The 24,277-nt window shown below is 41.8% G+C and overlaps 2 protein-coding genes across 3 annotated transcripts in view; both read left to right on the forward strand.

Annotated features, from left to right (window-relative positions):
- Txndc12 (thioredoxin domain containing 12) overlaps window positions 1-24,277 on the forward strand; it is a 34,133-nt gene that overhangs the window by 3,784 nt on the left and 6,072 nt on the right. For both annotated transcript variants that reach the window (XM_069987230.1, XM_069987231.1), the window contains exons 2-4: window positions 10,851-10,911; window positions 19,938-19,990; window positions 22,519-22,592. In XM_069987230.1, coding sequence (XP_069843331.1) covers window positions 10,851-10,911; window positions 19,938-19,990; window positions 22,519-22,592 — 188 coding nt within the window. The remainder of the gene's footprint in view (window positions 1-10,850; window positions 10,912-19,937; window positions 19,991-22,518; window positions 22,593-24,277) is intronic.
- Window positions 11,551-15,907, forward strand: Kti12 (KTI12 chromatin associated homolog). The gene has a single exon (XM_069987229.1). It carries the CDS (start codon window positions 14,400-14,402, stop codon window positions 15,462-15,464), a length of 1,065 nt encoding a protein of 354 aa, XP_069843330.1. The 5' UTR covers window positions 11,551-14,399; the 3' UTR covers window positions 15,465-15,907.

Below are 24,277 nucleotides of genomic sequence, written 5' to 3' on the forward strand. Positions count from 1 at the left end.
CCCAGAGCTTCTTTTGCTCAAGGTTAGCTCTCTACCACTTGATCCATAACACCACTTTCCAGCTTTTTCTGTGTATGTCGTATTGAGGAATCAAAGTCAAGGCTTCATGCATAATAAGCAAGCACTCTACCACTAAGCCACATGCCCAGCCCATTGGCAACTGGGTTTGAAGGGTGAGTAAATACCACAATGGAGCAAGGTGGAAGTATATGGTATCTTTTATATGGTATCTTTATCAATTAACCTTGTAAATAACTTCAAATCAGTCTACTCCATGTGGGCAGGTTCAAGAGGAAGGGACATTAACATCTCCACCTCCTTCCCTCATGAGAAGTATATTAAGATTACATTTTTAAGAAAAGCATGTGAGATAGAAGGTATTGTTGCCGCTGTCTTTGGTGAATATTATCAGTCCCAATGAGCCAGTTTTATTTCTGTCTTGTTTATGCTCAGGAGTATTGAAAGAGAAATGAATGAGAAACACAACCACTGTGATCTCTGTCATTTTCTGCAGACAGTCACATGACAGTACAGTATGTACTTTGAGTAGGAAAGTATCAGGTTAACTGCAGCAGCATATAGAAGGACAGCTCAGTACTAAAGGTGCTATGTTGTGAGGATTCAGTAAAAAAAAAAAAAACAACAGATACTTAACATTGTATCACATTTTTAGAAAGTAGTAAAGGTGAACTAATTATTTCATGAAAGAATGTTTAACTAGTGCTAGGGGTTAGTATCAAACTTTTATATATCTCCTGCTTATCGATTCTTAGGACATAGATTATACTCTACTCACCTTCCTTCCCAGAAAAGTGCTATCTGAGCTGAGACTGTGGGCTCACACTGGTAATCCTTGTTACTCTGGAGGCAGAGATAGATGGTGGTTTGAGGCCAGTTTCAGCAAAAGGTGTCCAAAATGAATCGCAACTAATAGCTGGGTGCAATGGTGCACACCTTTTTTTCTAGCTATGTGGTTGGATAGGAAGCATCATGGTCCCAGCCCTGCTTTGGCACAAAGTTCATGAAACCCCCCATCTCAACAGAAAAAAGCTGACATGGTTGCTCATGCCTCCCTTCCCAGCTGTAGTGAGAAGCATAAAATAGAATCATGGTCCAAGTTGGTCCAAGCAAAAAGTGAGACTTTATCTAAAAAAAAATGACCACCATACACAGAGAAAGAGAGAAAATGAGGCTTAAAAGTATGTTCAAGCCAGGCGCCAGTGGCTCACGCCTGTAATCCTAGCTACTCAGGAGGCTGAGATCTGAGGATTGAGGTTGGAAGCTACCCTGAAAGAAAGTCCCTGCAATTTTTATCTCCAGTTATCTACCAGAGAGCCAGAAGTAGAGTTGTGGCTCAGGTGGTAGAGTACTAGCCTTAAGCAAAGCAGCTCAGGGACAGTGCCCAGACCCTGAGTTAAAACCCTAGGACTAGCACAAAATGAGATAAAAGAGCGAGTTGGACTAAGAATGTTTCCCAAAGACCCTGCAACTATAACATTGTAGAGTTCTAAAATGATTTCCTTGTTCTTGCTGTGAATATACTATTTTCCAGACTGTGTGTTCTGTTCATTTTCCACATATGGACTAGTTTATTCCTTATAGTGAGACTATAAGATGGATTGTCCTCATTTCTGAGAAATAATATTAGAACCTAAAATGAGCCACAGGAGATTACACAGTAAGTTGACTAGCTAAATTACCAGTCTCAGAACCAATGTCCTTAGCCAGCGTTCCCTCTGTCCTGTCACTGCAGAGAGAAAGAGTAGAGCACCGTTAGTGGAGGCGGTCCATGTGCTCTCCTGCCTAAGATAGAAATAGATAATTTTACCAATCTGTTAGGATAAAAAGTTGGTACTGAATCAAAAGGTTGGCACTCACACTCATGAAATGTTTTTCTTCTACTCACAATTCTATTCACAGTCATTTTTTTCCCAAAATTTTTATTGTGATTAAGTGGGTACATAATTCCCCAAATTTCACAGTATTGTGGGATAGTGATGCTTAGTTAAAGTCACAAACACATTCTAACTTTCATGGAGCAAATTGTCTATCCTGTTCTATAACATTTATGAGTTCTACGAGCTTTGCAATACAGTTATTTCTTCCACATTGGGTGATATGTACATTTCTTCTGTTTTGCATAGCATCAGCTGTTCCCTCGCCATCTTTCCCACTTGTTCCCTTCCTCCCATCATTGCCATTGTGTTGCTTAGTTCTTTTTGGTCAATGTCCAGTGCAGCTGATGGGTCCCGCTGGTGTATGTTTTTCCCCTGATTCCCTCTAGTTCTGTGTCGTCCATAACAACCCTACTGGACATATTTTTGTGAGCCATATTTTGCAATTGTGATGAACATGAAGTGACTGAACTAGGATTCTGACTCAGGTCTGTTTGACTGCAGACACACATTTAGCCACTATGTCATTCTATCTCTCAGTACAGTGTTCCCTTTTTCAGAAGCTTGGCTGCTAGCTCTGACATTTGGCCTTCTGTTACTTAGGTTTCATCAGCTATGAAGGGGTAGATAATACTTCCTCTGATGTCTAACTTATACTCAAAAGCTTGGAAATTCTGACATAAATGCTGGGTTTAGAAATGTTTGCTTTCACTTTAAAAAGAAACAACCATGTTTTAGAAAAAGAGCTACTGATGGAGGAGACTTGGTTTTGCTGATAGCTGGCATAAATTTATTGGCTTATGCAGGCAACACTTTCAGAAACTGGGCTATCTTCAGATGCTTCATGCTGGGATGGGTGTGAGGATGGCTGGTTCTGGGTAATACATGCTTTTAGTAACAGAGTAAACACTGCCCACGTTTAGGTTCTTTTTCAAGTGGAAAGAACAGATCCTGAGTTTTCCACATCTCAAGTCACCATTCTCCTTCATTCTGCCATGGTGAAGTGACCTGTGCATCCCTTCCTTCCTTTATTTACTCTTCTCTAGAGAGACAGTAAAGGATAGTGAGAAGCTATAACTACAGACTCTGGAATCCAACCAGGCAGCTCTGCCACTCATAGTCAATGTAACTCTGGGTGAGCAATTTAACTCCAGTTTCCTTATCTGTCAAAAAGGAGTAGTTAGAATTTGTCCTCATAAGGTTGTTGTGAGGATCGAACAAGTTAGTATATATGAAGGGACTTATACATGCACAATAGATATCATACATGTCAATCATTATCACTCTTATCACTTTAATACCACCATATCATATAATCTAAGTATTCAGTAAATAATGGTAATGAGGGCTGAGAATGTGGCTTAGTGGTAAAGTACTTGCTTAGCATGCCTGAAGCCCTGGGTTCCATTTCTCAGTACCACATAAATGGAAAAAATGGGAAGTGGCACTGTGGCTCAAGTCATAGAGTGCTAGCCTTAAGTAAAAGAAGCTCAAGGACAGTGCCCAGGCCCTGAGTTAAAGCCCCAGGACTGGCATCATCATCATCATCATCATCATCATGATTATTACTATTATAGAAAATTCCAATGTATTTTTATTATTTTGGGGGGGGGGGCGGGTCTAGTCGTGAGGCCTAAACTCTGGGCCTGGGCGCTGTCCCTCAGCTCTTCAGCTCAAGGCTAGCACTCTACCACTTGAGACACAGCGCCACTTCCGGCTTTTTTCTTTTTGCTTATGTGGTGCTAAGGAATCAAACCCAGGGCCTCATGCACGCAAAGCAAGCGCTCTACCACTGAGCCACCTTCCCAGCCCCCAATGTATTTTTAATATGACTTCTTAAAGAAATTTGGTACATGCAGTGGCCTGTTTTATACCTGCAGACTTATTTTTAGTGGTAGATCAGCTTGGAAGCCTTGTTATAATGGAAAAGCATATTTCTTAGGAATAAAAAAAATAACCTTGATTTTGGCCAGGCGTCTCCAATTAATCACGAAAAAGGTGGAAGTGGAGCTTTGGCTCAAGTGGTAGAGTGCTAGCCTTGAGTAAAACAGCTATGGGACACTAAGGCCCAGCACTGAGTCCAAGCCCCAAGACGGGCACATACACAAAAAAGCAGCTGGGTTAGGACCCTGACTACCTAGATTATGTCTCAGCTCCAAACTTGGTGAAGTTTCTTGACTTTGTTCTTCAGTTTTCCTGTCTGTGAAATAAGTAGAAAAACAGTTTAAGCCAGGCACTGGTAGCTCACACCTCTAATCCTAATCTTAGGTACTAAGGAGGCTGAGATCTGAGGATTGTGGTTTGAAGCCAGCCTGGGTAGGAAAGTCCATTAGACTCTTATCTCCAATTTACTGCCAGAAAATCGGAAGTAGCACTATAGCTCAAAGTGGTAGAGCACTAGCTTTGAGCTAAAGAGTTCAAGGACAGCACCGAGTTCAAGCCCCACAACCCACCAAAATAAAAAGTGTCATTATCACAGGGTTATGAGGATCAATATTTTGTAAAGTTATCCCTGACATATTCATAACAAATAATTATAGCAATTCCCAAGTCCCAGATACTATTCTAATCTATTATCCTCATTTTATAGCTGAGAAACCATTTTATAGGTTGGGAAAGTTATTTAACTTGCTCCAAGACCCATAGCTAGTAAATGACATAGCCAGTATTCAAACCCACGGATTCCAGAGCTAGAGTCCATGGCTTTCACCTACTACATGATCCTGCTCAGTAAATACTTTTTGGAATAATACTGAAAATATCTGAGGGTGGAAAAAAATAAACCCTCTATTTAAACGTATCTATTTTGCCCTTATGGGTTTGGTAGTTTGATAGTTTTGCTGAATACATAACTCTGTTTATTTTTGTGTCTCAAAGACAGAATTTTGCTGCCTTCTAATTTCCTTTTTTTTCTGTCAATATAATTATTGATTAATTTCTTATTTTTATTTTTTTGTCAGTCTTGGGGCCTGAACTCAGGTTCTGGGTGCTGTTCCTCAGCTCTTCAGCTCAAGGCTAGCACTCTACCTCTAGAGCCACTTTGCCACTTCCAGCTTTTTCTGCTTATGTGGTGCTGAGGAATTGAACCCAGGGCCTCAGGCATGCAAGGTAAGCACTCTACCACTGAGCCACCTTTCCAGTCCAATTATTGATCTTTTGTAGTGAATTTTTTTTTTTTTTTTTTAGTTGTGGGGCTTGAACTCTGGGCCTGGGCGCTGTCCCTCCGCCCTTCAGCTCAAGGCTAGTGCTCTACCACTTGAGCCACAGCACCACTTCTGGTTTTTCTGGTGGTTTATTGGAGATAAGTGTCTCATTGATGTTCCTGTCTGGGCTTTGAACTGTGATCCTCAGATCTCAGCCTCTTTAGTAGGTAGGATTACAGGCATGAGCCACTGGTGCCTGGTGTCTTTTTTTTTTTTTTTTTTTTTTAAATACCAGTTCTCAGGCTTGAACTCAGGGCCTGGGTTCTATTTCTGCTATTTCTACACATTTTTGCTTTTGCTCAAGGCTAGTGCTCTTAGCACTTAAGCCACAGCTCCACTTCTGGCTGTTTGATAGTTAATTGGAGGTAAGAGTTTTATGGACTTTCTTGCCCAGCCTGGTTTCAAAGCGTGATCCTGAGATTTCAACTTCCTGAGTAGCTAGGATTACAGATGTGAACCACTACTGCCCAGCAGCATAATTTCTTTTTGATTGCTTTTAATATCTTTTGTTTTTTGTTGTGCAGTTTTATTACTGCTTAAATGTTTGTTCATTTTATAATTTATTCCAGTTGGTATACTTTATAAACAAATATGTATATTCATATTTTATCTCCTTGCATATTCATTCTCAGTCATTATATTTTTCTTCAATCCTTTTATTCTGAGACTGATAAAAATGACTCCAGTTTTATTTTCTTCAGTACTGGGAATCAAATCTAGATCTCCATACATACCAAACAATGCTCTATCATTGAGTTATCACCCTCCCCCCCCCCCCCCCAGATACTCTAATTCTTTTTTTTTTTTTTTTTTAATCGATCATGGGGGCTGAACTCTGGGCCTGGGCGCTGTCCCTCAGCTCTTCAGCCCAAGGCTAGTGCCCTACCTCTTGAGGCCACAGTGCCACTTCAGCTTTTTTCTGCTTATGTGGTGCTGAGGAATCGAACCCAGGGCCTCATACATGCAAGGCAAGCCCTCCACCACTGAGCCAACTTCCCAGCCCCAAACATGAATTCTATAGATACTATTGTTAGCATTAACCAGCTCACTCTTATCTCCCTAGGTGCTGTCTATGGGCTCCTTTGCTCATGCTCTGTCATTTGTGTCACAGCTCCACTTATGGCTTTTTGGCAGTTTACTGGGGATAAGTGTCTCATATTTTGCTGCCTGGGCTGGCTTTGAACCAGCCTCCTGAGCTGCTAGAATAACAAGTTTGAGCCACTGGCACCTCACTTTGGGGGAAATTTTACATGTGGAAAAACTGAGTTGAAAATACAGTTCTCATGTACGTATGAGCTTACTTTAATTATTGAACAGTTCAGAATAGATACGTGTTCTGGTAGATCATTACTTCAGTCCTTGTTTTGGGAGGGGTTATGGAGAAGTTGTTATCTCAGGTAAGATAATGAGTCTTTGTTGCCTGGTTGCACATCCTGAGAAGGAATTCTATTCTTTTCTTGGGGACAGTTCCCTCCATCCTTCCTTATAAAGATGCTATCGTCAGTCCTATCCTTCCTGGATTCTAAGTTGACTGGTAAAAAGAATGGCTTAGAACAAAGACAAACACAGCTGGGAGACAGGGATACTAAATTTTTTTCCTGCTTTAATTCATGGGCCCAGTTTAGTAGTCAGTGCATTTCAACAAAAGCATTTTATATACTTAACACACTCAGCGCTTCCCTCTGTCACTTCTGCTCTTAATTCTGATGACTTGTTTTCTTGTATTTTTGGTAATCTATAATCTTAAACTTGCAATGGTGGTTCATCATTATTGACTGTTCTGGAGCCATAAAGTGAGTAATGTTTCTCTTCAGAAAAGTTTGGAAATTAGAAGTGGGGGATGTAGTAGAATTATGATAGGAGTATTGGAGAGGTGCCTGTAGAAAGAATCAGGAGTCTTTTTGAATTTTGGGTTAATAGGGGGAATCAGGTTCATCTCCATTTTGCTGCATCATAATGATGTTTGCTTTCAGTATGGCCCTGCCTTTTGCTGTTTGCTTCCATTTCGCTCTCTTTCTCTCTCTCTCTCTCTCTTTTTTTTTGGTCGGTTGTGGGGTTTGAACTCTGGGCTTGGGTGCTGTACCTGTGCTCCTCAGTTCAAGGCCAGCTTGAGCCACAGGGCCACTTCCGGTTTTCTAGTGGTTTATTGGAGAAAAGAGTCCCACAGATGGGCTGGGCTGGGAAGGTGGCTCAGTGGTAGAGTGCTTGCCTTGCATGCCTGAGGCCCTGGGTTCGATTCCTCAGCACCACATAAGCAAAAAGAAAAAAGCTGGAAGTGGCACTGTGGCTCAAGTGGTAGAGTGTTAGCCTCGAGCTGAAGAGCTGAGGGACAGCACCCAGGCCCAGAGTTCAGGCCCCACAACCAGACCCAAAATAAATAAATAAAAGAGTCTCACCGATGTTCCTGTCCGAACTGGCTTTGAACTGGGATTGATTACAGGTGTGAGCCTCCGTGCCCAGCCCAGACTGGCTTTGAACTTTGAACTTAGATCCTAGGACCTCAGTCTCCTGACTAGCTAGGATTACAGGCAGGAGCTACCCCACCTGGCTGCTTCCAGTTTCTCACCAGGTTTTATCTTGTTTAGTGTTTGTGGAGAGGCTTCCATTATTAAGGAGAGTCTAGAGTGTGCATTCTACTGGTCTGTTTTATCTGGGACTTCTTTGTTTAGGTAGATATTCCTTCAGGCTGTTTGTAGGCACTAAGCTCAAGTTCGATTCAATTGTTTTGAGTTTGGGGATTGAAGGTGCAAGAATGCTTGACTACCTTAGACATCTTCCAATTCTCCTGGGCATCCTCCCAATTTCATTCTTTAGGATCCAACTGGGCCCAAGCAAGTGACATACTTGTGTCTTGGCCACAAGACACAAGACACAAGCTGTTGGAATTGAAAAGTGATGGTGGTTGTTTGGTACTGCTTACATATGTTTATCTATGAGCTTTTATTTCCCTGTGATGCAATTAGATTTGAATTTATTTCTGGGAAAGAAAAGTTTGGGACTGAGGGTATAACTCACATGGTAAAGTGTTTAACCTGGCAAATGCAAGGCCCTAAATTCAACCTCTAGCAGTAGGAGGGGTGGGGAAGGGTGGGAGGAAAGTACAAGACACATGTAGTAACCAAAACACAGGATTGAAGGTTAAATGCTGGCTTGGCCATTTAGCAGCAATGTGACCTGTTATAGCTGATGTAACTTCTCTGAGCCTCAAGAGGTCCTCAGGCTACTTGATTATTGGTTATTATATATATGTTATGTACATGTAATATGTCATATATACATGTATATAATATCATTTAATATTCGATAATAGTCTTAGGAGATATAGTTATTATGCCTATTTCAATAATGAGAAAACTGAAATAGATAAAAGTGGGTTTTTAAGCTGGGAATGAGGCTTAGTGGTAGAGTGCTGGCCTAGCATGCATGAAGCCCTGAGTTAAATTCCTCAGTACCACATAAACAGAAAAGCCATAAGTGGTGTGGTTTAAGGAAAAGAACCTCAGGGACAGTGCCCATACCCTGAGTTCAAGCCCCAGGACTGGCAAAAAAATAAATAAATGGGTTATTAAGGCCAGATTTTAATGATTTAGCACATGTAGCATGCTGAACACCTAAAAGATGGTTAGTAAATGGCAGCTAACATATGTTCACTAACATTTTCTTTTTTTTCTTTGTCAGTCTTGGGGCTTAAACTCTGGGCTTGGGCGCTGTCCCTGTGCTCTTCAGCTCAAGGCGAGCGCTCTACCGCTTGAGCCATAGCGCCACTTCTGGTTTCCTGGTGGCTTATTGGCAATAAGAGTCTCATGGACTTTCCTGCCTGGGCTGGCTTTGAACCACAGTCCTCAGATTTCAGCCTCCTGAATAGCTAGGATTACAGGTGTGAGCCACCAGCACCCAGCTCACTAACATTTTAGAGTTATAAAATTTAAAATTTTGGGTTAGGATGTAGCTCAGTGGCAAAGCGCTTGCCTAGCAAGTGCAACGTACTGAGTTCGATTTCCAATACCAAAAAAAAAAAAAAGAAAGAAAACACATAAAATATAAACTTTTTTTGAGGTAGTCTAAAGAAGATTCATGTACACAATACCTATTTCAAGCAGGGCACCAGTGGCTCACGCCTGTAATCCTAGCTATTCAGGAGGCTGAGGCTGAGGATCACGGTTCAAAGCCAGCCCAGGCAGGAAAGTCTGTGAGACTCTTATCTCCAATAAACCACTAGAAAACCAGAAGTGGTGCTGTGGCTCAACTGGTTGAGCACTCGCCTTGAGCTGAAGGCGCAGGTACAGTGCCCAAGCCCAGAGTTCAAGCCCCACAACTGACCAAAAAAAACCAAAAACAAACTATTTCATGGGAGAACTTACTATAGCTGTGTGTACAGCTGAATGGAGGAGAGCAGGAAGGAATGAGACACATATGGTCTAGTACTTAAGAAATTCCATGTGCAGTGAGGGAGATGGACACCTAAACATTTGCAGTTCAGCTTGGGAAATGCTGTGATGCAGCAAGAGAGAACTGCTTGGGAATCAGGGGAGATTTATTAGAAGAAATACCTTCTAGGTTTACATTGGGTTGGAAATGAGGGCAGGTAGAAAGGTAACAGTCCTCAGGTGCCATAATTTCTAAAGTCTTTGTGGAACCCAGCTTCAAGAGTTAGACCTTTATCTTTTTTTATTTGTTTGTTTTTTTGGTGACAGTCCTGGGACTTGATCTCAGGGCCTGGGCACTGTCCCTGTTCTTTTGCTCAAGAATAGTACACTATCACTTGAGCCACAGTGCCACTTCTGGTTTTTCTGTTTATATGGTACTGAGGAATAGAACCCAAGGCTTCCTGCATGTTAGGCAAGCATTCTACATTAAGCCACATTCCCAGCCCTACCTTTTACTTTAGGGCATTTAAAAGCCCCAGAAAATTTCCTTAGCCAGCAATGAAGCAATTGTGAGGATAGTAATAGCAATTGTGGCTGAATTGTGAGGATAGTAATAGTAACTTAAATCAATACCAACATTCAGAGGTAAGTATTACTATCTTGATTTTACAGTTGAAGAAATAGAGGCTTGAAGTAAGCTTGAAGTTTCATACACACAAATCCACATACTTAATGGGGAAGTGGAGTTATTGGTCCATGTCTGACTCTGAAGCTGTATTTCTGTAGCACTATCAATTTGATATGATATGTGATGGCCTGCTTTATTCTGTAGACATTTTTGTTCAATTTTATAATCGTATTGGATACACTATCTCCCTAGGAAGTATGAACTAGGTGGTGTTATTTCCACTTTATAGGCAGAAAAATTGAGTTCTAGAGTATGGAGCTTTTATTGTCACATATGTCTAGAAAATAGTGGATCTTAAGTCTTGAACACTAGGTTCTTTATAAAGAAAAGTTTTTTTTGTGTGTGTGTTCTTTATAAAGAAAAGTTTTTTTTGTATGTGTGGATATCTTAAGAACATGCTACACTTCTTCCTGGGTCTATGTCCTTTGTTCATTGTATGAATGTTTTTTTATTTTTATTTTTTGGGGGTCCAGTCTTGGAGCCTGAACTCTGGGCCTGGGCGTTGTCCCTCAGCTCTTCAGCAAAGCTAGCACTCTACCACTTGAGCCACAGCACCACTTCTAGCTTTTTTTAATTTTTTCTGCTTATTTGGTGCTGAGGAATCAAACCAAGGGCCTCATACATGCAAGGCAAGCACTCTACCACTGAGACACCTTCCCAGCCCTGTATGAATGTTTATAAGATTCTTTCTTTCCAGGTTTTGGAGATCATATTCACTGGAGGACATTAGAAGATGGGAAGAGAGAAGCAGCTGCCAGGTACAAAACATAAGCTTCAGATCATTTATAACAAAACTTTCTAGCCATCAACTTTTAGCATTAATTTCAAGTGAAGGCCTGTGCCAAAACAGAGAAAATTGTCCAAAAGTAACATTAGCCAGCATTTACTGAGTGTTTAAATTATATTAATTAATTATATTAATTCATTTAATTATCCCAACAACTGTATGAGGTAGCTGTTGTTGTTAACTTCTTTTAATAGATGAATAAACTAAGAGTGGACTGTGGTAACACAGACTGTGGTAATCTCAGTCTTTAGGAGGCTAGGATACTAGGTTCTAGGCCAGCTTGGGAAAGACTCTTTCTCAAGGGAAAAGAAAAAATAGAGAAAAATTAGTGTGCAGAGTAGTTAAATAACTAGTAAGTAGCAGAGCAGAGAAGACTCAGGCACTCTCAACCGGTATAGCATACTGCCAACTAGACTCAAGAGGAGGGAAAGGAAGGACAAGAGAGGAAAGGCTAAGCATTGTCTTATTGTCTGCATTGACTTATTTAATCTCTCTCTCTCTTTTTTTTGGTCAGTCATGGGGCTTGAACGCTGGGCCTGGACGCTGTCCCTCAGCTCTTCAGCTCAAGGCTAGCATTCTACCACTTGAGCCACAGTGTCACTTCTGGTTTTCTGTTGGTTAATTGGAGATGAGAGTCTGAGGGACTTTCCTTCCCCGACTGGCTTTGACTGTGATCCTCAGATCTCAACTTCCTTAGTAGCGAGGATTACAGGCATGAGCCACTGGCTTCTGGCTTATTTAATCTTTTACAACATCCTATGAAGTTGGTACATGTACGAAATAACCCTTTTATAAAAGGAAACTGAGCTCATGCCTAGGTTCATGCCTAGGATCCTAGTTACTCAAGAGGTTGAGATCTGAGGATTCTTGTTCAATGCAAGCATGGGCAGAAAAGTCCAAGAGACTATCTCCAACTAACCAGCAAATAAAGCTAGACTGGAAGTATAGCTCAAGTGGTAAGAGTGCCAGCCATGATTTAAAAAAAAAAAAAATCTCGGGGCTGGGAAGGTGGCTCAGTGGTGGAGCGCTTGCCTTGCATGCATGAGGCCCTAGGTTTGATTCCCCAGCAAAAAGAAGAAAAAAAGCCAGAACTGGCGCTGTGGCTCAAGTGGTAGAGTGCTAGCCTTGAGCTGAAGAGCTGAGGGACAGTGCCCAGGCCCAGAGTTCAGGCCCCACGACTGGACCCCAAGCTGGAACTATAATGAAGTAAGTTTCCAGTAGTTAAATTACTAGTAAGTAGCAGAGCCAAGATTAAAAAAAAAAAAGTATACTTTTTTTTCTATTGTACTGTACTGAACTGGAGAGATGCAAAGACCTATTCTACTTCAATGTATGCACTCCTATTTCACACATACTTATAATACATGCACACTTCTGTACCTACCAAACTATAGCACTTGTTATTTCTACAACAGATCCTAGTTTCATGGCTCTGGGTCTCAAACCTTCTGTAGTACAGTTGCCAGATTTAGCAAAAGTAAAAGAGATTCAGCTAAATTTTAGACAAAATTAACATGTCAGTACAATTTGGGGATATACTAGTGGCGCTGTAGCTCAAGTGGTAGAGCACTCGCCTTGAAGAGCTGAGGGACCACGCCCAGGCCCAGAGTTCAAGCCCCACGACCGACAAAAAAAAAACAAAACAAAACTATATAGAGCACACAATTTGGGGATATACTTATACAGCTTTATAATTTTTTTTGTTAATACGATTTGGATAGAAACTGTTCTCCAAAAAGGTTCGTGCATTGGCATTGTACTCTCTAGCTTATGGAACTATTTGGAGAGATCCCAGAGGTTTTAGAAAGTGGGACCTAGCAAGAGGAAGTAGGTTGCTAGAACCATGTTGTTAGCCTTTATCTCCCTTCTCCCCTATCAACACATTCCTGTTGGTTTCTTGCAATGAATGATAATGTACTTCACCAAGGACACAAAATCAATGGAGCCAAAGACACTGGACTGAAATCTCTGAAACCATGAGCAAAATAAGCTTTTCTCTTAAGTTCTCTGTCATTTTAATCACATCTATGCAACAGTATAGTATATTGCTTATCTGAAATACAAATTTACCTGGGCATTTTATATTGTATTATAGACCCCTACCAGAGAGAAAAATTCCTGTGTCTTTCAAGTTCAAATTCAAATCCCTACTCTTAAAGTCTTCATTATTTTTCAGGACAGGAATTTTTTTTTTTTTTGACCATTCCTGGAGTTTGACTTAGAGCCTGGGCACTGTCCCTGGGCCCCCTTGAGCCACAGTTCCACTTCTGGCTTTTTTGGGTGATTAAGGAGATTAAGAGTCTCATGACTTTTCTGCCCAGGCTGGCTTTGAACCACAGTCCTCAGAGCTCAGGCCCCTAAGTAGTTAGGATTACAGGTGTGAGCCACCAGCACCCAGCCAGGTTTGCTTTTTCCTTTTATAACATATCACAGCATTTAGTACTCACAGTGTATGTGTCTGATTTTCCCTATTCAGACCCTTCAACTCCTGTGATGGAATTATTTTATGTTCATCTCTGAATTCTCAACCATAGCAATATTGAATGACAAATGGTTATTTAAAAAAAACATAACTGCGGGGCTGGGAAGGTGGCTCAGTGGTAGAGTGCTTGCCTTGCATGCATGAGGCCCTGGGTTCGATTCCTCAGCACTACATAAGCAAAAAGAAAAAAGCTGTAAGTGGCGCTGTGGCTCAAGTGATAGAGCGCTAGCCTTGAGCTGAAGGACAGTGCCCAGGCCCAGAGTTCAGGCCCCACGACCGGACCCCCCCCAAAAAAAAAAAATTAAAAAAACAAAACAAACATAACTGAGAGCCACAAGGTGTAAGAGTGGTCATGGAAGAAGAAAAGATTTATCAATTTCCTCCTGTATTCTAAACATAGCGAGTGGCTAACCTGGGTATGTGGCTTAAGGGCAGGGTGCCTGCCTAGCATGCATGAAGCCCTGGGTTCGATTCCTCAGTATCACATAAACAGAAAAAGCCAGAAGTGGTAGTGTGGCTCAAGTGGTAGAGCAAAAGAAGCCCAGGCCTCGAGTTCAAGCCCCAGGACCGACAAAAACAAAAAACCCATAGTGGCTAGTAATTTTGCAGTATTTGGTGCTCACTAATAGGGGGATGGACATAATCTTTGCCCACAAGATCACATTTTCCTGAAGTGCCATTCCAGGCTCTGCATCTCCTTTTTTTTTTTATAATGCCCTTTTTTTTTTTTAAATTTTATTTTATTTGAGAACATACTGTACAGAGGGGCTACAATTACATGGGCAGGATAATCTGCATCTCCTTTTTGAGAAGGTTGGACCTGGTCCTATTTGGCCTAGAGAATTCCATGGAAACACGAAGCGCCCGTCTGAATCTACGGGAGCAGGAAGTTGAGTTTGAACTTCCGGCTTACTCCGGAAGCGTGGTGGGCCCGGAAGCCAGCGGCGCGTGGTTGTGCGCGGCGGCGGCTAAGGGAAATGCCGCTGGTGGTGTTTTGTGGGCTGCCGTACAGCGGCCAGAGTCGGCGTGCGGAAGAACTGCGCGGGGCACTGGAGGCCGAGGGTCGCGTGGTGCACGTGGTGGATGACGCTTCGGTGCTAGGCGCGGAGGATGCGACCGTGTACGGCGATTCTGCCCGGGAGAAGGCACTGCGCTCGGCCCTACGAGCCTCGGTGGAGCGGCGTCTGAGTCGCCATGATGTAGTCATCCTGGACTCGCTCAACTACATCAAGGGTTTCCGCTACGAACTGTACTGCCTGGCGCGGGCGGCGCGCACACCTCTCTGCCTGATCTACTGCGTACAGCCCGGCAGCCCGAGCCCGGGACCTCAGGTGGCGGGCGTGGTGGAGAGCCGAGCCCCGGACGTCCGTGTAAGTTGGAGGCCGCGCGCGGAGGAGGGCGGGAAACCCCCGGCGGCGGGCCCCGGTGTGCGTGGGGACTGCCTAGCAACGGGGTCTGTAGTAAATGGGGCAGTCCCGGCCGACGTACCGAGAGAACTGGGTTGCCGGGAAGTGGAGGCGGCCGATTTTCCAGCTCTAGCGACTTCAGAGAAGGAGAAGTCTGCGGACTGTGCGTCCGGTGCTGCTTTCTCTCCCGAACTTCTGGAAGCGCTAATGCTGCGCTTTGAGGCTCCAGATTCCCGGAACCGCTGGGATCGGCCCTTGTTTACGGTGGTGGGCTTGGAAGAGCCGCTGCCCTTTGCGGAGATTCGGTCTGCCCTGTTTGAGAATCGAGCTCCTCCACCCCATCAAGCTACACAGTCCCAGCCCCTGGCCTCCGGCAGCTTTCTCCACCAGTTGGATCAGGTCACGAACCAAGTGTTGACTGGATTGATGGAAGCTCAGAAGAGCGCCATCCCTGGGGATTTGCTAACACTTCCTGGCACCGCGGAGCACCTATTATTTACAAGGCCCCTGACCATGGCAGAATTGAGTCGCCTCCGTCGCCAATTTATTTCCTATACTAAAATGCACCCCAACCATGAGAACCTGCCTCAACTGGCCAACATGTTTCTTCAGTATCTGAGCCAGAGTTTGCACTGATCAGAGGGGTAGAGGGAAGCCCTGGCTTCTGTCTAACTTCTATTGCACTTCAGAAAGTCAGAGTTTGAAGGTTTGAAGACCACATTGATGTAATACTAGAGCTGAATTTATAGCATAAGTTAAGACTGGAGAGAAGGGAAAAGTAGCTTGAAGAATTTTGGCAGATTCTTCCAGAGGAGAGCTCACACACCATTTAATATTTTCCATTTGGATAGGTGAAAATTGCTCTAAAATAATTTGTGAACAAAAATTGAAGTTGGCACAGTTGGGTATCTACACTGGCCCTTTCATACCACAAATGTATTTTCATACAGGCCTGCTTTTGAGTGGAGGATCCTGTGATTAAGATAACAGATAAATCTACTGTTTTCTGTCTTTGGGAAACTTTCAATTTTTGTGGAAGACATAATCACTATTTTCTCAAATAAAATATTTTAAAAGTAGAGTCTGTTGCAATCTCTTTCAAAGTATGGAACTTGAGTTCCTGTAATTTAACTTTTTATCCCCTTTCCTGCGGGTACTGGGGTACTGCTGGTACTCAGGCCTTGGGAGCTGTTCCTTAGCTTTTCTCACCTAGGGCTCTAGCTGTATCACTTGGGCCACACCTCCATTTCTGGAAATGTGTTATCTGAGATGATAGTCTCATAGACTTTTCCTGTCCAGGCTACTTTCAACCCAGGATCCTCAGATCTTAGGTAGGATTCAGGCATGAGCTACTGGTGGCTCTGACTTAATGTAACATTTTATGTATGTATCATTGTTACATAGTTGATTGATAGTATTGTGGTAGTGTTCAGGAAGAACTAGATGGTTTGACCTAGCATGATGCTTTAATGACTTTCATAACTACCGTGCTTCATTCTATATTTCAAGGCAGACATCACTGTAAGTGAATCACTGTTGATCTCATTGAACAGTGGTGAATAATATACCTACTTATCCATGCTTGTAATTTTTTTTTTTTTGCCAGTCTCGGGGCTTAACTCAGGCCTAGGCACTGTCTCTGAACTTCTTTTTGTTCAAGGCTAAAACTACCACTTGAGCCACAGTGCCACTTCCAATTTTTTCTGTATATGTGGTACTGAGGAATGGAACCCAGGGCTTCATGCATGCTAGGCAAGCACTCTACCACTAAGCCACATTCCCAGCCCCTCAGCGCATGTAATTTTAAAAACTAGTGTTTGCCTTTGAGTATTTGTAAGAAATAGACAGGCAGGGTAGTGTTTGCCTCTGAGTATTTGTAAGAAATAATCAGACAGGCAGGGCACAGTGACAGCTGTAATCCCTGGTACTTTGGGTTGTGGAGATCTGGAGGATTGCTATTGCTATTGACCAGTTTGGGCAAAAAGTAAGATGGCATCTCAGTCAATAAGCCCAGTTACTCTGAAGATCAAGGAAGTGGATGGTCATCTGAGGCTTGTCCCAGGCACACTAAACCCAGGTTTAAGAAATAGCTTAAGGGCTAGGAATGGGCTTAATGGTAGAGTGCTTGTCTAGCATGCATGGAGCCCTGGGTTCCATTCCTCAGTACCACATAAAAAAAAAAGGCCAGAAGTGGCACTGTGGCTCAAGTGGTAGAGTGCTAGCCTTGAGCAGAAAATCTCAAGGACAGCATCTAGGCCCTGAGTTTAATCCCCATGACTGACCTCCCCCCCCCCAAAAAAATTGAAATATGACTAATGACGAATGACAAAGCCCGCCCTGAATTCAAACTCAAGTTACCTTCCTGCTCCCCCTTCAAAAAGGGGGCAAGTGACTAGAGGATAATGACAGAATACTATAGAATCCCAGAGGAGACTAGTGGCTAGGGGAAGGTCTTAGAAAAGAATATCTATTTGGATCCTCACTGTCCTCAGGACAGGGAAAAAGAAAAACTAAATGTTGAAATGTGAATTACATTAAACATGTCACAGAACATTTTCAGATTTGCTTTTCAACAGTGGGTTTAAATGTCTAAAAGGCAGAAGCAGGCAGTGGACTTGATTTTGGTAGTGGACTAGTTTGGTAATCCAGTTCCAGAACAATGAATCGGAGTTTTGCCTAAGAGAAAAGGGAGCACACCATTCTAAAATGTATGCTCTGAAGATAGATGGAGCAACTAAAAGGTTGATGGTGTCTTTCTTGCTCATCAGGTAATCTGTACAACCTTTTAGTTTCTGATTTTTTGAATACAAAAGAGGATTCATGAAATGGAAGTTTGGGTCAGCTTGTTTGGACTGTACTTTTATCAACTTGCATTTTCTAATTCTATGTTGGCTGAATTGAGTTTAAGGCTGTGGATTCTAGATTGTCAGTTTAAATTGGAATACACTTCAGTGATTGGAAGGAAAATTGGTTTTGAAATCAGGTGATTGGAAGGAAAATTGGTTTTGAAATCAGACTTCTGAGTGAGTAGCAGAGCTTAGATTTTTATGTGGCCAAATGTCTAATCTTGGTTAGTCTCGGCTCCCACTTTTGTTCCTCCCCTTTTTGTGGTGCTTGGGATTCAGCCAGGGCCTGGCACCTGATGGACAAATGCTTCACCACTGAGCTACATCCCCAAACCCTTTTTTAAAATTTCTAGTATTTGAGCACTAATAGTATGTGTTCTGGAGTTTTTCCCAAGGATTTAAAATGTTCAAATGCATGTAAATCACATAGTACAATATCTTTTTTTTTTTTTTTTGTCGGTCGTGGGACTTGAACTCTGGGCTTGGGTGCTGTCCTTGCGCTCTTTAGCTCAAGGCAAGCGTTGTACTGCTTGAGCCACAGCTCCACTTCCGGTTTTCTAGTGGTTTATTGGAGATAAGAGTCTCATGGACCTTCCTGCCCTGGCTGGCTTTGAACCGTGATTCTCAGATATCAGCCTCCTGAGTAGGTAGGATTACAGGCATGAGCCACCAGCACCCAGCTACAATGTCATATAATAAATGTTCAACACTGGCTATTATACTTCCTAGATCTTACTACCTATCTTAACTTGCCTTTCTCATGTAGTTTACTAGCTTTTACAGGTTTTGCAGGTAAAAATTCTTTTCAAATTTGTAATAGGCCTAAAGTGAAGTAGCTGAATGATTTGACATTAAGTGAGTTAATTCATGTTAATTCATGAGTCAATTCATTAGAGTTGTACTGACATCTAGGAAATGCTATATGTGTTTGGCATTAGCAATATTAGTATTGTTAGATAGTAGTATCTGTTAGATAGGATTCAGAGACAGCTGACAGTTCCTTGTCTTTAGAAGTTTCAAATATAATGGAGGAAGATGCATAATAGAAATACACTTCAGTATGCTAAGTGCAATTATAGCTAGTTATATGGTATATGGTGTTGGATGATGTGATGTACTTTTGTCTTCCTGGTTATATGTCATTGTAGAGAAATATCTAGTCTCATCATTTGTAGATAACTGCTATCATATTTTAGTATGTTTCCTTTTAGGCTCTTCTCTATACATTGTATAATTAAATCAGGTTGTAGATATCTATATTTTTTATTAAACATACTTTAAAAAGATTGTTTTCAATGATTAGATAATCATTTAGAAATATAATATGGTTTTAAAATATTGCAATATAGTATTGCTATTCTGCAATTTTTCCTTAGCTTTTTTTGAACCCAGGGCCTGGGTCTATCCCTAAAGCTTTTTTGCTCAAGACTAGTGCTCTATTACTTGAGCCACACCTCTACTTCAGGCTTTTTTTTTTTTGGTCCTGTCGTGGGGCCTCAACTCTGGGCCTGCACGCTGTCCCTCAGCTCTTCAGCTCAAGGCTAGTGCTCTACCACTTGAGCCACAGCACCACTTCTGGCTTTTTTCTTTTTGCTTATGTGGTGCTGAGGAATCGAACCCAAGGACTCAGGCATGCAGGGCAAGCGCTCTGAGACCACTGAGCCACCTTTCCAGCCCCATCTACTTCTGGCTTTCTTCATTTTTCCTTAGTGGTTAAACTTTCCTGCCTGGGCTGGGTTTGAACCAAGACCCTCAGGTCTCAGCCTCCTGAATAGCTAGGCTTACAGGCATGAGCCACCAGTGCCAGGCTTTTTTCCTTAGCTTTAAAGCCCACATTTGCAGATTTTACAGAAATACTAGCATTTACCTCAATTTTATTTTTATTATCATTTTTTGCCAGTCCTGGGGCTTGGACTTGGAGATTGGGCACTGTCCCTGAGTTTCTTTTGCTCAAGGCTAACACTACCACTTGAGCCACAACTCCACTTCTGGCTTTTTCTGTTTGGTACTGAGGAATTGAACCCTGGCTATTGTGCTTCATGCATGCTAGGCAAGTACTCTACCACTAAGGCATATTCCCAGCCCTTACCCTCATTTTCTTCTGATCATAATCTATTGTTATTGAATATTTAGATTGTCTTCTGATTTTCCAATTGATAATCAACTATAGAAACATTTTTGTATGTTACTCTTTTAAAACTAGTTTTATTAGAATAGCTTTGAAGAAGTAGGTTACTAGAATAATAATTTCATTCTTTTTAAGTGGATTGCCTCTGATGGTGATTATCCATAAGTCCTGGTGTGGAGCTTGCAAAGGTAAGAACAATTCTCAATCTAAGATCCCACCTCAAACACATTGTCAAAGATTTAATATTTAATAAATGTTAGAATTAAGCCAGGAGCTGGTTGGCTCATGCCTGTTAATCCTAGCTACTCAGGAGGCTGAGATCTGAGGATCGAGGTTCAAAGCCAGACTTTCCTAGTCTGTGAGACTATAATCTCCAATAAACCACTAGAAAACCACAGAAATGGCGGTTGGCTCAAGTGTTAGAGTGCTAGCCTCAAGCTGAATAGCTGAAGGACAGCGCACAGGCCCAGAGTTCAAGTCCCATGACCAACAATAAATAAATAAATAAATAAATGTTAGAATTGATTCTGACACACTACTACTAATGCTTTATGGAACACAAAAGAAATTTATGCCAAACATTCTCTTCCTTCATGAAATTTGCAACTATATTTTCAAAGGGCTTTAGGGAGGATAAGGTGATTTACAATACAGTTATGTATAATATGAAATTAAGCATTTTAGTAAGTCTTATAGGCAGTTAGTTTAAAGGAAGCTGAAATCTTGTGCCAGAGACAAAAGTAGTTAGATGAATCTTTAGAGATGGGACCAAATTATTTGACATTATTTGACTTTGTGGTATATATTCTTTTGCTATACTGTCCTGCTCCTTTCTTACTAGCAGGATAGTATTTATCTATGGTATGTTACACTTAACAAAATCCAGGTTGGAAAAAGAGTATAAAAGCTAGATACAGTGGTACATTCCTGTAATCCCAGAATTTTGGAGCCTGATGCAGGAGGGACAAAAGTTAAAAGTCAGCTGGTACTACATTTACCCTATCTCAAAAGAAACAACAGTAAAATGTGTGTATGTATGTGTGTGTATATGTATAGAGTAGTGATGATTTTGTTATTCAAGTTTTAAAGAGAAGTTGAAATGTCATTATAAAAGCATATTAGGCTGGGTGCCAGTGGCTCACACGTAATCCTAGCTACTCAGGAGGCTGAGATCTGAGGGTCCCAGTTCTCAAAGCCTGCTCAGGCAGGAAACATCTGGGGCTGGAGATGTGGCTCAAGCAATAGCAGGCTGGAGGCAGAGATTAGGGAAGCCAGGATTGGGAGGCTGTAGGTCTGAGGTTACAGGCAAAAATGTAAGGCACTTATCTCAAAAATAGCAAGTAAACAATGGGTTTGGGTAAGCCATTATGATAAAGCCCCAGGTATGAGTTCTTGAGTTCTATCTAGCTCAAGTACCACTAAACAACAACAACAAACAGCAAATAGTGATAATTTTTTCCCACTTAAATATCATTTTCCTTATTTTATAAGTGAGATAACAGCTTCATATAGCTATGCAAATACAAATGATGACAGAAATATGACAAGAATCTAAGTATCCCAATTCTGGTTTTATTTATTTTTATTTCTTGTCAGCCCTGGGACTTGAACTCAGGGACTGGGCACTGTCCCTGAGCTTTTTGCTCAAGGCTGTCACTCTACCACTGGAGCCACAGTGCCACTTCCAGCTTTGTTTGTTTATGTGGTACTGAGGAATCGAACTCAGGGCTTCATGCATGCTAGGCAAGCACTCTTACCACTAAGCACATTCCCAGCCCTCCACCTATATTTGAAAGATAATTATGTGGTTAATTTTCCACAACTAAGAAAAGCTAGAAATTATTGAATGTGAAACATGTGAAGTCTAGTTTTCTTTTTTTTTGGGGGGGGGGTCCAGCCATGGGGCCTGAACTCTGGGCCTGGGTGCTGTCCCTCAGCTCTTCAGCTCAAGGCTAGCGCTCTACCACTTGAGCCACAGCGCCACTTCCGGTTTTTTGCTTATGTGGTGCTGAGGAATCGAACCCAGGGCTTCATGCATGCAAGGCAAGCACTCTACCACTGAGCCACCTTCCCATCCCTGAAGTCTAGTTTTCTAAAAATTAGTTTGTGCAGTTATTGGGGCTTGAACTGAGGGCCTTGTGCTCTCCTCTTTTTTGCTTAAGGCTCACACTCTACCACTCAACCCACACCTCCATTTCTAGCTCTTTGCTGTTTAATTGGAGATGATAGTCTCCAAAGACTTTTCTTCTGGGGCTAGCTTTGAACTGAAATCCTCAGATCTTAGCCTCCTGAGTGGCTAGGTGTATAGGCATGAGCTATCAGTACCCAGCTCCAATTTTATTTTGATTTTTGTGTGTATGTGCCAATTCCAGAGCTAGAACTCGGGGACTGGGCATTCTCCCTGAGCTTTTGTGCTCTAGGCTAGCACTCTACCACTTGAGCCATTGCTCTATTTCTGGCTTTTTGGTGGTTAATTGGAGGTAAGACTCTCAAGTTCTTTCCTGCCTTGGCTGGCTTCCAACTGAGTTTCAGATCTCATCCTCTTGAGCAGCTAGGATCACAGGCATGAGCCACTGGCACCTGGCTTAATTTTAGTTAAAAAAGCTTCAGTTACAAGAATCAGTTTGGGAAATATCTGAACTACTACAGTTAATTAGTATGATTATGTTTTTTCTGTTTTCTTCTATTTCAACATTCTTTTCTTTTCATCCCCCAGCATTAAAACCCAAATTTGCAGAATCTACAGAAATTTCAGAACTTTCTCATAATTTTGTTATGGTAAATCTGGAGGTAAGACTTAAAGAGTTCCTTGCTTTATGCTATTATTTTAAGCCTTTATTGTTTCATACTTAGTATCCATGGTATAGAATTATATTAAGCAAGCAATTTATATGTTTATATAAGATGTGTTAGGAGGGCTGGGAAGATGGCTTAGTGGTAGAGCGCTTGCCTTGCATGCATGAGGCTCTGGATTTGATTCCTCAGCATCACATAAGCAAAAAGAAAAAAGCCGGAAGTGGCGCTGTGGCTCAAGTGGTAGAGTGCTAGCCTTGAGCTGAAGAGCTGAGGGACAGTGCCCAGGCCCAGAGTTCAGGTCCCATGACCAGACCCCCCCACCAAAAAAAAAAAAAAAAAGATGTGTTAGGAAGCAATCTAATATCTACTCTGGAAAGGAGTAGTAAAGGAGAACTCGACTAAGATAACTATATTTTAAGATTCTTTCATTCTTAGTTTTGTGTCTTTGTATAGCTCTTCTAAGATAGACTCATACATAAAGTCTACATCTCCCTGCAAACTATGATTGAGTCGAGCACCTACCCTGTAGTAGGCTTATATAGACAACCTTTCTGTTTTCTCATAAGACATCTTTTATGAAATTCATATAATAGACCTCAGCTGTTGGAAACTTGAGTCAGAATATCTGATCTTAGACTTGGAAGGGATTTTTAGTCTACTCATACTACCTCCACTTTATAGAAAGAATATCTTTTTTTTTTTTTTTTTCCAGTTGAAGGGCTTGAACTCTGGGCCTGGGTGCTGTCCCTGAGCTCTTCAGCTCAAGGGAAGTGCTCTACCACTTGAGCCACAGCACCACTTCCAGTTTTCTGGTGGTTAATTGGAGATAAGAGTCTCACAGCCTTTCCTACCGGGGCTGGCCTTTCCTGCCTGTACTGGCTTTGAACCATGATCCTCAGATCTCAAGCCTCTAGAGTAGCTAGGATTACAGGCGTGAGCCACCAGCACCTGGTTTAGAAAGAATATCTTAAACCTAAAGGAGGTATATTGTTTCATCAAAGTCATGGAGCCTAATGAGAATAGGTACTATGGTCTAGCTGTGTGGATATTCCATGATAATGCTTCCAGCCAGAAGTGTTCTCTAGGAAGTGGTGCTGTGGCTCAAGCGGTAGAGCGCTCACCTTGAGCTGAAGAGCTGAGGGACAGAGCCCAAGCCCAACTGACAAAAAAAAAAAAAGAAGAAGAAATGTACAGAAGTGTTCTCTAAACAATGTTTACTTAATCAAAAGATCAAGAATTTCTGAACACGCTAACAGTTAATATTGAGGCAACAAAGAAGTTGCCTGTATTGTTAGTTAGTGGATAGCCTAATGCTGATGCATTTTTATCAGAGCTGGTATTTATATTACATTTGAATAAATGACCCCATTTAAATCCCCAAAATGAAAACCACACTACTAGTGATTTTCCATGCAAATAAACTCCACTTTCTGTGATAAATTAAGGCCATTATTCAGTAAAGATAGAATGTCTTCAATGAAAGTTTTCCTGCTTGAACCACATCTCTACTTATCACTTTTGGCTGGTTAAGAGGAGTTAAAGAATCTCAGTCTTCCCTCCCCAGGCTGGCTTTAAACCTTGATTTTTCTAGATCTCAGCCTCTGGGGAGTAGCTAGGATTACAGGTATAGACTTCAGAGATTTCTTTTTTCTTTTCTTTTTTTCCTTTTGTCAGCCTTG

Source organism: Dipodomys merriami, unplaced genomic scaffold (assembly GCF_024711535.1).
Source record: "Dipodomys merriami isolate MVZ:Mamm:240054 unplaced genomic scaffold, mDipMer1.0.p SCAF_34, whole genome shotgun sequence".
NCBI lineage: Eukaryota > Metazoa > Chordata > Mammalia > Rodentia > Heteromyidae > Dipodomys > Dipodomys merriami.

Coding starts and splice junctions, on each gene's coding strand:
- Kti12 (XM_069987229.1), top strand. CDS start 14,400: ATGCCGCTGGTGGTGTTTTGTGGGCTGCCGTACAGCGGCCAGAGTCGG.